Raw genomic sequence first — 15,501 nt, forward strand, 5'->3', positions numbered from 1 at the left:
AAGAAAATACGTTTTTTTTTCTAAAATAAAATCAACTATTCAGAATGACTGAAATTAATGACAAAAGGTAATCAGGCATAAAGTAAAATAACAATTCTGACAATATATCAAAGTAGTTGCAATTCACATGATATCTAATGAACACACTTCTGGTGAGCATGTACAGTATTTTGAAGTTACGTGTTGGAACTTATTCAACTAAGTCTACCATAACATTTCAGTGCACTCTAAATTTTTCTGCATTCAATTCTTCAAAATGTGTAAATTTAAAGTTGCAATTGAGATATTGGTCCTACTGATAGCAGTTATGTGAACATCTATTTCTGTATCACACATTCAACATAACTAACTACACCACTAGAAGTTCTGCAGGATATGTTTCAGCATTATAAGACTTGAGAGGAAAACTCTTGATGTTCAAAGAAAATGTCTGTCAACAAGTGACATTCATTTGGTTTATTTCCATTTCAATGCTACCTGATGAAAATGCAAATGAACACGTGTTTATTGATTTAAAAGTTGGACCTGTGACAGAAAATTACATACAGGCAAATCTACTAGAAAGGAGAGACATAAGGCATTATAGCCAACCATACAAAAGCAACCTTCCTTTCTTAAAAATTCCACTGTCAACTACATTTTAGAGGCAAAATGGTTTGAGTAGAGTGAAGCAATGAAAACGTCCTCCACCCTAGATATTGAGTGTTACTGTAATTCAGCCCCCCCCCCCCTCAAACCAAGCAAGCTAAGTGTTGTCATTTAAAAGATGTTAGTCCTTCGGAATTAGTTGTTGATTTTACATGGTGAGTTCCATTGAAATGATTGGCAGGACACAATATGCATATTTATGTTTGCTTTCAACTGTAGTCGGACTACTGGATCAATTCATAGTATGATCTAATTACAGAGAGAACACAGTGGCTGCATCTAACAATAGTGAAACAAAGTGCATGATACAATTGGAAAAAGTCAAATTTTGACAAAAGTGTCTCTGCAAATTTACTATTTAGATTAGATTATTTTAGATTGAAAATGATCACAGACACACTTTGGCATCTTTTGAACCATAGGCGTAACAAAGCCCCCCACTTAATATCATCCCAAGTCAGTCACTACCCCAGGTCTCTGTTCTTGCTCCTTTCATGCCACACTCAGGACAGGGACTGAGGACAGCAGCAAGGCAACCAGAAGCACAGGACAAACTGATCTCTCACCATTCCTTCTACAGGATTGGGTCACACGATCAGAGCCTGAATTCAAAATAGACAAAAATCCTATCACTTGGTAAAAGACATGAGCTTTGAGGTTAGAAAAGGATAGCATACAGACAAAAAAGGGAGAAAGGACTTATCTAGAAAGTCTGATTTTCTAGGAGACTTCTAAAACACATGGAGGAATAGAGACCGCAGCAGTTCAACAACCAGGACAAAAGAAAGATGAGTGAGGGGTGGGGGTTGGAAGGTGCCATTGCGGGTCACAGGCTTTGGCAGCACGGTAGTTTGTTTTTCTGCCCATCGGTGGTGGGGGGGACACTGATGTCCACTACATTGTTGCCTGGAGACTCGTCATGTGCTGATCTGTCAGCTATCTGCTTCTGTGATACGATTCGGTGGATTTCTGTGGAGAAAATACAAATAAATCAGTTACTCATTATTAAATATGCCATTCCATTCATGTGTAAGAAATCAAACAATTTGACTTGAAACTAACTAATGTAAATAGCCTTGTGTAGTGGCCCCTGCCCATTACCTGTGAGGATGTTCTTGAACGCCTCTTCTACATTAGTGGAGTCCAAAGCTGAGGTCTCAATAAATGATAGCGTATTTTTTTCTGAGGGAGAAAATGAGAAAAGATTGAGTTGAGACAAACAGGGGTGTCTTCTTTGTCCCCGGAGTGAGCTGTCATCTACTGTGTTTTTGTAGTTTACCTGCGAAGGCGCGAGCCTCGTCTGTGGGCACTGCCCTGAGGTGGCGCAGGTCACTCTTGTTGCCTACCAGCATGATGACGATGTTGTTATCAGCATGATCCCTCAGCTCCTTCAGCCAGCGCTCCACGTTTTCATAGGTTAGATGCTTGGCAATGTCGTACACTAGGAGAGCCCCCACCGCCCCCCGGTAGTACCTGATTGGAACAGAGCAGGGAGGATAGGAGGTCATAGGTTGTGAGACTAAGATAGAGAAAGATTTCACAGAATGGTTTCAGTACTATCAAAATATGCTAGTTCCATAAAGGGCAGGCTACAGCAAGACGAGCGTCCTTGATATTATTGAGCAGTGAGCTCCCTCCTCCACTCACGCTGAGGTGATGGCTCTGTAGCGCTCCTGTCCAGCTGTATCCCAGATCTGGGCCTTTATCATCTTGCCGTCCACCTGGATGCTGCGGGTGGCGAATTCCACACCGATGGTGCTTTTGCTCTCCAGGTTGAACTCATTCCGTGTGAAACGGGACAGTAGGTTACTCTTCCCCACACCAGAGTCTCCGATCAGCACCACTGGCAAAAGAATGATAAAATATTGGAACAGCAATGACAAGCTACTATGTCAGTGGAAACGATTGGGGTTGAGAGATGACTAGTACAGAGCTATATTTGTTCAACAATGACTAAATGGAAGCTCAAATCTACTGAGCATGTTTTTCCTGGTAGCTAGTAATTTAACCACTATCATGATAGATACAGTCATAATGACTGGTGCAGATACTTAGAAGGGTCAACATTTACAGAATGATTACCTGGGAGGAAAATAGGAGAGGGTCATGTTTTTTCAATTTCAGTCCAGGGGAGGGTCATGTAATTTGCAAATGATTAAATTCCAATATTTCTCAATGTTTTGGAATTGGTTGCTTATTAGGATTATATAACTCAGCAAAAAAAGAAATGTCCCCTTTTCAGGACCCTATCTTTCAAAGGTAATTAATAAAAATCCAAATCACTTCACAGATCTTCATTGTAAAGGGTTTAAACACCGTTTCCCATGCTTGTTCAATGAACCATAAACAATTAAATGAACATGCAACTGTGGAATGGTCATTAAGACACTAACAGCATACAGCCAGTAGGCAATTAAGGTCACAGATATGAAAACCTAGGACACTAAAGAGGCCTTTCTACTGACTCTGAAAAACACCAAAAGAAAGAGAGCCAGGGTCCCTGCTCATCTGCCTGAACGTGCCTTAGGCATGCTGCTAGGAGGCACACACTGCAGATGTGGCAGGGCAATAAATTGCAATGTCTGTACTGTGAGACGCATACAGGGAGACTGGACGGACAGCTGATCGTCCTCGCAGTGGCAGACCACGTGTAACACCACCTGCACAGGGTTGGTACAGCCGAACATCACACCTGCGGGACAGGTACAGGATGGCAACAGCAACTGCCCGAGTTACACCAGGAACACACAATCCCTGCATCAGTGCTCAGACTGTCCACAATAGGCTGAGGGAACCTGGATTGTGGGCTTGTAGGCCTGTTGTAAGGTAAGTCCTCAACAGACATCACCCGGCAACAACATCACCTATGGGCACAAACCCACCGCCGCTGGACCAGACAGGACTGGCAAAAAGTGCTCTTCAATGACGAGTCGCGGTTTTGTCTCACCAGGGGTGATGGTTGGATTCGCGTTTATCGTTGAAGGAATGATCGTTACACCAAGGCCTGTACTCTGGAGCGGGATCGATGTGGAGGGTCCGTCATGGTCTGGGGCGATGTGTCACAGCATCATCGGACTGAGCTTGTTGTCATTGCAGGCAATCTCAACGTTGTGCGTTACAGGGAAGACATCCTCCTCCCTCATGTGGTACCCTTCCTGCAGACTCATCCTGACATGATCCTCCAGCATGACAATGTCACCAGCCATAATGCTCATTCTGTGCGTAATTTCCTGCAAGACAGGAATGTCAGTGTTCTGCCATGGCCAACGAGGAGCCCGGATCTCAATCTCATTGAGCACGTCTGGGACCTGTTGGATCGGAGGGTGAGGGCTAGGGCCATTCCCCCCAGAAATGTCCAGGAACTTGCAGGTGCCTTGGTGGAAGAGTGGGGTAACATATCACAGCAATAACTGGCAAATATGGTGCAGTCCATGAGGAGGAGGGTTGCTTATACTGCAGTACTTAATGTCTTACTTTAAATGTTTTAAATTTTGACCTCCCCTTTGTTCAGGGACACATTATTCAATTTCTGTTAGTAACATGTTTGTGGAACTTATTCAGTTTACGTCTCAGTAGTTGAATCTTATGTTCATACAACTTCTTAAGGTATAGTGGGCAGCATTTTCACTTTTGGATAAATAGCGTGCCCAATTTCAACTTCCTGCTACTCATGCCAAGAATATAAGATATGCATATCATTAGTAGATTTGGATAGAAAACACTCTGACGTCTATAAAACTGTTTGAATCATGTCTGTGAGTATAACAGAACTTATGTAGCGGGAAAAACCCAGAGGACTAACCATTCAGATTTATTTTTATTTTTTATGTCTCTGTCTGTTCAGTGAGTTCTCATTGGGAAACGATATTCCTTAGGTACTTGTTTGCAGTTCCTACCACTTCCACTGGATGTGTAAAGTGTAAAAAGTGATTGTAAAGTGGCTGTTCCACTGGATGTCTTAAGGTGAACGCACCAATTTGTAAGTCGCTCTGGATAAGAGCGTCTGCTAAATGACTTAAATGTCACCAGAATTTGGTTATGGTTATTCCTTTGTGCAATGAAGTACGGCCATCTAGGAACTGGGTAACACTGTTGAGAGTTGTGCAATACTTGAAAAGTAGCGTTGGTTTGTTGTCTTCCTGTATTGAAAACAGATAGACCCGTCTTCAATTTGATCGATTTATTAACGTTTTAAAATACCTAAAGTTGTATTACAAAAGTAGTTTGAAATGTTTTGGCAAAGTTTACAGGAAACTTTTGAGATATTTTGTAGTGACGTTGCGCAAATTGGAAGCAGTTTCTTTCTGGATCAAACGCGCCAAATAAATTGACATTTTGGATATATATGGACAGAATTCATCGAACAAAATGACCAATTGTGATGTTTATGGGACATATTGGAGTGCCAACAAAAGAAGCTTGTCAAAGGTAAGGCATTTTTTATATTTTATTTCTGCGTTTTGTGTAGCGCCTGCAGGGTTGCAATATGCTACTCTCTTTGTTTACTGTTGTGCTATCATCAGATAATAGCTTCTTATGCTTTCGCCGAAAAGCCTTTTAAAAATCTGACATGTTGGCTGGATTCACAACGAGTGTAGCTTTAATTTAGTATCTTACATGTGTGATTTAATGAAAGTTAGATTTTTTATATCATTTTATTTGAATTTGCCGCACTGCATTTTCCCTGGCTTTTGGCCAAGTGGGACGCAAGAGTCCCCTATCTTAGAGAGGTTAAGTTTGCTGATAATTAACAGTGGAAGGACATTTATTTTTTTGCTGAGAGATATACAGTTGAATTTGGAAGTTTAAATACTTAGGTTGGAGTCATCATTAAACTCGTTTTTCAACCACTCTACACATTTCTTGTTAACAAACTATAGTTTGCAAGTCGGTTAGGACTACTTTGTGCATGACAAGTAATTTTTCCAACAATTGTTTAGACAGATTATTTCAGTGTATCACAATTCCAGTGGGTCAGAAGTTTACATACACTAAGTTGACTGTGCCTTCAAACAGCTTGGAAAATTCCAGAAAATTATGTCATGGCTTTAGAAGCTTCTGATAAGCTAATTGACATAATTTGAGTCAATTGGAGGTTTACCTGTGGATGTATTTCAAGGCCTACCTTCAAACTCAGTGCCTTTTTGCTTGACATCATGGGAAAATCAAAATAAATCAGCCAGTCTGGTTCATCCTTAGGAGCAATTTCCAATAGTACGCAAGTATAAACACCATGGAACCACACAGCCGCTCAGGTAGGAGACGCGTTCTGTCTCCAAGAGAATGTGCAAATCAATCCCAGAACAGCAGCAAAGGACCTTGTGAAGATGCTGGAGGAAAAGTAACTATAGCCACAGTAAAAATGAGTCCTATATCAACATAACCTGAAAGGCCGCTCAGCAAGGAAGAAGCCACTGCTCCAAAACCGCCATAAAGAAGCCAGACTACAGTTTGCAACTGAACATGGGGACAAATATCGTACTTTTTGGAGAAATGTCCTCTGGTCTGATGAAACAAAAATAGTACTCTCTGTTCACCCATGACTGTGTGGCCACACGCCTCCAACTCAATCATCAAGTTTGCAGAAGACACAACAGCAGTAGGCTTGATTACCAACAATGAGACAGCCTACAGGGAGGAGGAAAATAACCTCTCACCCCATGTCAACAAAACAAAGGAGATGATCGTGGACTTCAGGAAACAGCAGCGGGAGCACCCCCCTATCCACATCGATGGGACCGCAGTGGAGAAGGTGGAAAGCTTCAAGTTCCTCGGCGTACACATCACTGAAACGGTCCACCCACACACACAGTGTGGTAAAGAAGGCACAACACCACCTCTTCAACCTCAGGAGGCTGAATAAAATAACTAAAACCCTCAAACTTTTACAGATGCACAATTGAAGGCATCCTGTCGGGCTGTATCACTGCCTGGTACAGCAACTGCACATAGAGGCTGCTGCCTATATACATAGACTTGAAATCATTGGCCACTTTAATAAAAAGGAACACTAGTCACTTTAATAATGTTTATATATTTTGCATTACTCATCTCATGTATATACTGTATCTTAAGTATTTGCCACTCATTGCTATTCTTATTTTCATTCCTTTACTTAGATGTGTTTATTGGGTATATGTTGTGAAACTGTTAGATATTACTGCACTGTCGGAGCTAGAAACAGGTATTTCGCTACACCCGCAATAACATCTGCTAAACACGTGTATGTAACCAATAAAATTTGATTTGAAGCAAGATGCATTTTGAGGCAAACACTCATAGTTCTGGGTTGCTCATCTACAGCAGGAAGCGCTCTCCTGTCTGACTGAGAAAGCAGTAGATGTTCTGATCCGGTCTGGATCACATTTCTACAGCAAGATGTACAATCGGCCTGACAATTTTTCATCTGTACTGTTAATTAGGGTTGCACTATCAAAAACTGAGCCTGTGTGTGTTCTGTTATACATCTGTGAGATGTGATCAGTCAGTTTTTTCTGGGTCAGAATGAAAATGATTTATTGTATTTTAACTGCAACAGTTCCAACCTAGACAGATATATGAGAGTGTTTCTATTGGGGAAAAATAAACATGAATAGCTATTTATATGGGTATTTAATTTTATTGTAATTTGTCAATACTGCATTTGTTTTAGGCGTACGGGCAATGAAATGTACAAATAGTTGCATGTTTTCATAAGCTTGGGTCCCAGGAAAACACAGAATAAAAAATAAAAAACCTGCTGTAACGTAACAAAATGTGGAAAAAGGCAAGAGGTCTGAATACTTTCCGAATGCACTGTATATAAAGTGATCTATAAGAGCGCTTTGGTCCCCAATGCTTTATGCTAGAAACAAGCTGTAAAATACAGGGAAAGATGTGACTCCGATTTATATGGAAATATCATTGTGTAATTTCTTTGACATTGAGGCTGAGCTCCAACCTTCTATAGCCGAGGAGACAAAAAAAACAGACTTTGCTTGGGAAGTCATCTAATTCTGTCACTATCAACTGATTAAGCTATTCACTTTCTGTACAATAGTAGATTCTTAAACCCAGACAGCTTTTAGAGAAACACTTGTGACCTTCTCTCGTTGGGTTAAGCCACGGAAGAACAGTAGCCAGCAGTTAAAGCTTACATTTTTCTGAGTTGGTAGACCTATTGTCTGGGGTGAAAAGGTAGACATAACTTTTGAAAGTAACATGCTCAGATTCCTAATGATTTCTCAGATGTAATTATTTGCAAACAGGGACAGTTTCATTGCAAACAAAACACAGATTTGGCATTGGAGAAATATGATAATATTAACTAATAGGCCTCTCTGTCCATTCTTAGCCTGTAATTTCTGAAGTATTTAAGCAATAAGGCCCGAAGGGGTGTGGTATATGGCCAATATACCATGGCTAAGGGCTGTTCTTATCCACGACGCAACACGGGAGTTCCTGGACACAGCCCTTAGCCTTGGTATATTGGCCATATATCACAAATCCCGAGGTGCCTTATTGCTATTATAAACTGGTTACCAAGGTAATTAGAGCCGTAAAAAGAAATGCTTTGTCATACCCGTGGTATACGGTCGGATATACCACGGCTGTCAGCCAAATCAGGAGATGGTGGAGAAGGAGATGATTGTGGATTACAGGAAAAGGAGGACAGGGTTGTAGTGGAGCAGGTTGAGAGTTTCAAGTTCCTTGGTGTCCACATCACCAACAATCTAGAATGGTCCAAACATACCAAGACAGTCGTGAAGAGGGCACAACAAAGCCTATTCCCCCTTTGGGTCCTCAGATCCTCAAAAAGAGCATCCTGACTGGTTGCATTACTGCCTGGTACGGCAATTGCTCCGCCTCCGACAGCAAGGCTCTACAGAGGGTAGTGCACATGGCCCAGTACATCACTGGGGCTAAGCTGCCTGCCATCCAGGACCTCTACACCAGGCGGTGTCAGAGGAAGGCCCTAAAAATTGTCAAAGACCCCAGCCACCCCAGTCATAGACTATTCTCTCCACCACTGCATGGCAAGCAGTACCAAAGTGCCGAGTCTAAGACAACAAGGCTTCAACAGTTTTTACCCCCAAGCCATAAGATTCCCGAACAGGTAAACAAATGGCTACCTGGACTATTTGCAGTGTGCCCCCCTCCCTTTTACGCTGATGCTACTCTCCGTTTATCATTTATGCACACTCACTAACTATACATTCATTGTACATACTACCACAATTGGTCCGATCAACCAGTGCCCCCGCTATAACCGGGCTATCTGCATTGTGTCCAGCCACCCCCTCTTTTACGCTATTGTTACTCTCTGTTTATCATATATGCATAGTCACTTTAACCATATCTACATACTACCTCAATCAGCCCGACTAACTAGTGCCTGCCTGTATGTAGCCTCGCTACTGTATATAGCCTCCTTACGTTTTTTTTCACTGTCCTTTTACTGTTGTTTTATTTCTTTACTTACCTATTGTTCACCTAATACCTTTTTTGCACTATTGGTTAGAGCCTGTAAGTAAGCGTTTCACTGTAAGGTCTACTACACCTGTTGTATTCAGCGCACGTGACAAATAAACTTTGATTCTGAAAAGCATTCAGGGCTCGAACCACCCAGTTCATAATAAAAATATTCTGCTAATATTTAAAATGACGTGGAACCGCATGAAATGTTTATAGAAGGCATATTTTTTTATCTGACCTGCAAATACAATGACAGGTTCATGCAATGTTTTCTTGTAAAATATTTCATATTTCCACCCCTACTCTTGTCCACGGCGGTAGGCGAATCCACAACCTGGTCCACAGCCCTGTGCCCTATCAAAATTCCTGCGTTGCCATGTGATGCTTACCGGAAGACGAACAGTTGCTAAAAGTGCATATCTAAGGCTCTGGCCTGTCCAAGAAGTGAGGGGTTAACATGTTCTCTGGAATCCACTTTTAATTATTAATTTGGGTATAGGGGTCACTTGTTTAGATAAGCAAATTAATTTTAATTTACAAAAGGTCCGTTTTTCTTTATGTAACCCTTATTATAAATAATGTTCACTCCCTTTGGGCAAAGTTACTTGTGAGAGAAAACATTTCACATCTTGGATACAGACGTTCAGTCATAATGGTTCTTCATATTTCAGACAAGTGGTGACCAAGCTATACTAACATCGTAGGTACCAATATACTGCAGTCTGTTATGGCTAGCCTAGCACATCGCCAGTGGCTTTGGCTAACATAAAACCAAATATTTATATCTGTGCTCATACCAACTGATTGTCATACATTAGCAAACTAACGTTACATAGTTTGCTAGTTAACGTTAGCTGTTTGCTATCCACTCCAGTAGAATAAAGGAGAACTAGCTAAATCTTATAAACGTTTATAACGAATAGCTATTTTTCTCCACATTGTCTATATGTAGCTTACGTTAGCTAGCAAACTAAAAATGGTGATGAGATGCTTATTAGGCCAGATAACCGCTTGTTAGCTAGCCTGCTAACAGGTTAGCAAGCTAGTTTGGCTAACGTTAGCTGGCTGAGCAGTAAATTAAGGCAGTGGAGACGTCATCATCTGCTTTGAACTTCAACTACTGAGAAAACAAGTAAATGGTCCCCTAACTACTAAACTTCTGGAGCGCCTCTTACCTTTGAATAGATAGTCGTATTCGTCGTCTCGGGTTCCCATTTTGACGATTCCCACTTTATGAAAATATTAGACTGCCAAGGAAAGTCTCCGGACTCATAAATGCAGTAAAATAGTCTCGGGAAGGAATACGCAAGTGAGCTGAGGGACAACTGCTTTGACCAATTAGAGGTACATCTCTGTTAATTGATAGATACATTGACAAATAATACCCTTTCTTCATGTAATATTGACCAATGGCCATAGGTAGGGGCGTGATCAGATGGAGAAAAAAACCTCTGCAAGTCTACATTCTAGGGAATGTGGATTGAGCAATCATTTTTTCCACAATGTCAGTATTTCAGTTCATACATGAATTTGATGGCTTAGGAATGTGATCTTATTATTGAAAATAAAAGACAACAAACAAAAATGGACAAGAACCAATGATTTATTTGCCATGAATTCATTCAGATTATTTTAACAATTCTCAAATTGTCTGGTATTTTAAAATGGGGTTTCCCTCAGTTGTAAAGTAATTCAATGGTCCAAAAGGGTCTCGCTGCTGGTGCTATGACGTCCGGAGTAAACCCTTGATATTCCTCTGGAATTCAACTAAGACAAAACAAATTCATACTGCATTCATAACTTACAATTCAGCGGGAAGTTCAATTCATAGTCTAAAATGATTAACCAAATAATTTGGTGGAACAAATGCCAGAACAAGGGAAAACATTGGCCTACTTCTGTCATAATGAAGGCCTCTAAGCTTTTGTTGTGTAAACGAAAGCAAAACAATGGGATATCAGGCCATATAATTATTAAAATATGCTTTTCTGTAATTCAATGGTCTCTTAATTTTGTGAATCCTTTTTTCCTATCAAAAAGTTCCATTGTTATGACTGACCTGGAATTGACGACGGGGTGGAGCCTGTCTACGAAGAGGTCAATGGATGTATGTCATCTACATATTCTCTTTGTGATAGCTTAACGTGATTGCTTTTTACCTGACTGGAGGTTCTTCAGTCTTTTTTGGATTGTTAGTAAATGCTGCATGCCTTCAGAATCATTCAACCCACGGAGGGAGCTAGACCCAAGCCTCTTCTCCTGGCCTAAATATTGCCTGTGAAGAAAAAATGACTAAACAATACATACAGATCTGTAATGGCACTCAATAATGTAAAAGCATAAAACCCCAGAACCTTCTATCCACTCTCCCAGGAGACAGCAATTTGGGAGACAACAAATTGAGCCTGAAAAGAAAAGATCTGGGCTAAACTATGAAATCTATGCAGAGATGCGGATTAGATTACCCATAGGGATATGGAGAAGCAGGCCTCGTAGAGAGGTTCCTCTGGGAAATCGTCACAGCAGAAGGGGAACGGATGGAGGGTGGTGCTCCACTTTTCCATGCTCCTGCTCTATATTGGTACCTTTCATCCCCTCCTTCTTCCAGCAGCTGGGGACTCTGCAGAGAATCTAAACTGTCCACCTGCAGAAAAAAAGGTACATAAAGCCAACAACTTTGTCAAATTGCAATACTGATGCAGAAATTCTACGTTTTCTGTGGACTATGAAACCTCAGCTGCGCTTCTTCATTAAATTATGTTACTAAGGTAATGTAACAAGTATAGTAGCAATACACTGAAAGTGATTCTTTAGTCTGAGCAACCGTGCCGTGAGCAAAATATACCAATGTGTATCGATTGTCCATCATTTACAGAGTCTCACCTGTTTTTCTGCCCTTTTCTCCCAGTCCTTGATCTCGTCTAACACCTGCACCCAGTCTTGCCCCCCTGGGTCGTCTCTCCCAGCCTCCTTCTCCAGGACGGAGTGCATGCTGGTTCTCAGGTGGAAGAACTCCTCCTTCAGGCCAACCTTGCGGGGGGCTAAGTACTGCGGCCCCTTCTCCTTGCCACAGACCTGGCTGCACCTCAGCAGGTCTGCCTGTAGGTGGCGCTGTACAACCGCCAGGTCCTTCTGACGCATTCTCAGGCTATTCAGAGCAAACCCCTTCTCCTCAGTTTGAGTTCTCAGCTTCTTTCTGTCAGAGTGGAGAAAGGGGACATAAGGGAGTGAGTAATGTCCAACCATTGGCTAGGGTGACGATTTGTGTCAATAAAGGAAAGTCTGTGTGTGTGCAGGTGTTTACCTGAGAATCTTGACAGTGTCTTGCAGCTCTTTCTCATATCTAATGGATCTTTCAAGGTCCTTGCTTGCCTTTGACTGCTCCTCCAGCAATTTAGTGTTCAAGGCAGCAACTAACAGAACCAATATAAAATCAGGTTTACACAGTTAAAGGGAAACATCTGATATAATCTTAAACATTATTTTGGTGGATTTTCACATTGACGAAGCAAAATTATTAATTTCACTCACTCTGGCTGTGCAGCGCCTGCTCTCTTGAAGACAATTTTTTTTCAGCTCTGTTCAGTTTCTCTTGAAGCTGCCCCACCTCCTTCACATGCCCAGACTCAGTCTTGTTCAGTGCATCCTGCAGAATCTCCACCTTCTCCCTGGCACTCTGAAGACCCACCTGCAGGTCCTGCACTGTGCTGTGGTGCTCCCCCTCAGTGGCCCGGAGAGTCTGCATCAAACTCTTGATCCTCTCCTCCAGCTCCTCTTTGCATTTCTCCAGAGACTGCTGCTGGGCCTTGGTTGCCCTGATCCAGCTCTCACTGACCCCCAGGGCCTCCTGTAAGGACTGGGTCTTCTCCTCTGAAGATCTGAGAACTTCCTTCAGGGCTTTGGCTTTCTCATCTGTAGCCTTGAGCCAATGTTGTGTCGACTGAAGCTTTTCCTCTGTGGAGTTGAGGCTCTGCTGCAGGGACTGGGCCCTCTCATCCAAGGCCCAATGGTCATGTTGGAGGGATAAGACCTTCTCCTCTGAAGACTTCAGGCTCTGCTGCAGGAGAGAGACCTTTCCCTCAGAAGAGCCGAGGGTCTGCTGCAGAGACTTGACCCTCTCCTCAGACTTCCAGTTATTGTGCTGAAGGAAGTCAACCTTTTTCTCTGAAGCGCTAAGGTTCTGGCTAAGGCACTGGTTGTTCTTCTCAAAGGAAGCCAGGTTATGTTGCAGAGTCTGGTTCCTCTCTTGGGAGTCCCCAAGGATTTTCTGCAGGCTTTGGCCTCTCTTCTCAGACTCGTCCAGGTCCTGCTGAAGGGACTGGAGCCTATTGTCAGAGAACCGGAGGGTTTTCTGCAGACCCTGAGTCCTTTCATTAGAGGCCATGAGATTGTGCTGCAAGGACAGGACCTGTCCTTCAAACTCCTTGAGTTTCTGCTCCATGGAGTTTACCTTGCCCTCAGAAAGTCTGAGGTTCTGCTGGAGTGTGAGCTTGGAGCTCTTATTTTCTTGTTCAGCAGAGTGAAGGGAAAGGTGCAGGCTCTTCATCACAGTCTCATGTCGAGACTTGGCATCTCTGAGCTCCATTTTCAGGGCATCGTTCTCAGAGAGTAGGAATGTTCGGTCGGACGAGATCAGGTAACTCTGCACGTCATCCTTCAGTCAAACAAAGCACAGAGGTTACATGCATGATGGTCATATATGACTATGGAAATGATCCTATAGCCTCACATTAAAAACACAGTCCTAAATCAAGAGGGAAACATATCCAGAGTACCTACCGAGTTTTTTGTAAAGGCTAATTTCAAAAGGAGCTCTTGGAGGGAGGGGGTGTGTAAGAGAATGTGTCTGTCCTGCTGGTCTTTCCTGTGACAGCCATCTTCCAATGCTGATGACTTAATCACCAATTTACATGCATCTGAACGAATTTGATCCAAAATAGGCTGAGAACACAAAATATTACTGGATACTAAAGAAAACCATTTTTTAAAAAGAAGCCAAACAGTAATTTGCTACTATGCATCATCATCATACCTTCATGTGGGCTTGGACCATAGCCTCTACTTCTTTGTATGACATTTTGGACCGTTCTATTTCATCATGAAGCTGTCTTATTATATCGGAATGGGATTCTAGTACATAAAAGAGTGAATTAGCAGACAACTTTAACATTAGATTTTTAAAATATTTGTTATATGCATTTGTAGAATTGTATCCAAAAGGCCCAAATACAATACAATGTTAGTTTTACCACTGGGTTGATTTCCCTCATCACTAGGAACTCCATATGCCGGACTTGAGCATCTACTATTGCTTGCATTTGACATTTTATCTCCAAGACCCTGGAACAAACCAGATAGTTACTAAGTAAGATACATATCAAATAAACATATTTGCTAATGAACAAAGTTTTGATGAGAGGACAACAAACCTTGCAAGGCAGGTCCTCAAATGTGTGGAGAGTGTTAGTGAAGTCTCCGTTGTCCATCATCATGCCAAAAATGGGTGAATAACCCTATAGCTTGATTAAAATAGAATACTTCCAATTGTCATTGTTAGACAAATTATGTTCTAGCTAGATTACATTAGCCATATTTTTACCAAATAAAAAAAGTTCCAAAATGCGCTAGTGATACGGCTCCTAAAATATCACTACTTTTCAAAATGTATGTTGTTCTCCAAGGAAACCTGACGTATGATTCTATAATTCCATTCGACCATTCCCGCCCTTTCCCGTATGAAAACGTAGAATGGCTGACGCGCGACCCACGTGATTACACAGCGCCCTTCGGGGCTGCTGGGGTCTGTTGCTAAACCTTTTGCAACAGAAACAGTTAATTCCAAACGGGAAACGAGAGTTTCTATTGAACAAATTCAGGTACGTCGCTCCCAGTTTGATTCCGTTTAATCAGTTTACTTCCGTTTGGTTCTATATGTACAGTGCGTTCGGAAAGTATTCAGGCTCCTTCACTTTTTCCACATTTTGTTACGTTACCCGGGTAATTCCAGTCCTCGAGGGCCTGATAGACTTTCCCCCCATCCCTAGCAAACACATCTGATTTAAACTAATTGCATTCTAAACTGAATATCATTAGCTGTGACTGGGCAAAAGTCTGACACCAATCTGGCGCCGAGGACTGGAGTTGCCCAGGCCGGCACAGTTATGGTCTTATTCTAAAATTAAATAAATATATATTTTAGCTCATCAATATACACACACAATACCCCATAATGAAAAAGTAAAAACAGATTTTTAGAAAATGTTGCAAATGTATTAAAAATAAAAAACAAAAATACCTTATTTACTTAAGTATTCAGACCCTTTACTATGAGACTCGAAATTGAGCTCATGTGTATCCTGTTTCAATCGATCATCCTTGAGATGTTTTTACAACTTGGAG

The 15,501-nt window shown here is 41.7% G+C and overlaps 2 protein-coding genes across 2 annotated transcripts; both read right to left on the reverse strand.

The window, feature by feature from the left end:
* Positions 1–410: 410 nt before the first annotated feature.
* Positions 411–10,414, reverse strand: LOC115108258 (ras-related protein Rab-11B). The gene is made up of 5 exons (XM_029632390.2): positions 10,278–10,414; positions 2,296–2,491; positions 1,928–2,121; positions 1,750–1,830; positions 411–1,617 (listed from the first exon to the last, which is right to left on the reverse strand). Exons 1-5 carry the CDS (start codon positions 10,315–10,317, stop codon positions 1,475–1,477), a joined length of 654 nt encoding a protein of 217 aa, XP_029488250.2. The 5' UTR covers positions 10,318–10,414; the 3' UTR covers positions 411–1,474.
* A 275-nt stretch (positions 10,415–10,689) lies between these two features.
* On the reverse strand, positions 10,690–14,771 carry LOC115108257 (interaptin-like). Its single transcript, XM_029632389.2, has 10 exons — positions 14,532–14,771; positions 14,352–14,442; positions 14,135–14,232; positions 13,882–14,043; positions 12,634–13,756; positions 12,407–12,515; positions 11,986–12,298; positions 11,568–11,746; positions 11,262–11,377; positions 10,690–10,869 (listed from the first exon to the last, which is right to left on the reverse strand). Exons 1-10 carry the CDS (start codon positions 14,592–14,594, stop codon positions 10,826–10,828), a joined length of 2,298 nt encoding a protein of 765 aa, XP_029488249.2. The 5' UTR covers positions 14,595–14,771; the 3' UTR covers positions 10,690–10,825.
* Positions 14,772–15,501: the final 730 nt, after the last annotated feature.

Source organism: Oncorhynchus nerka, linkage group LG24 (assembly GCF_034236695.1).
Source record: "Oncorhynchus nerka isolate Pitt River linkage group LG24, Oner_Uvic_2.0, whole genome shotgun sequence".
Classification (NCBI taxonomy): domain Eukaryota; kingdom Metazoa; phylum Chordata; class Actinopteri; order Salmoniformes; family Salmonidae; genus Oncorhynchus; species Oncorhynchus nerka.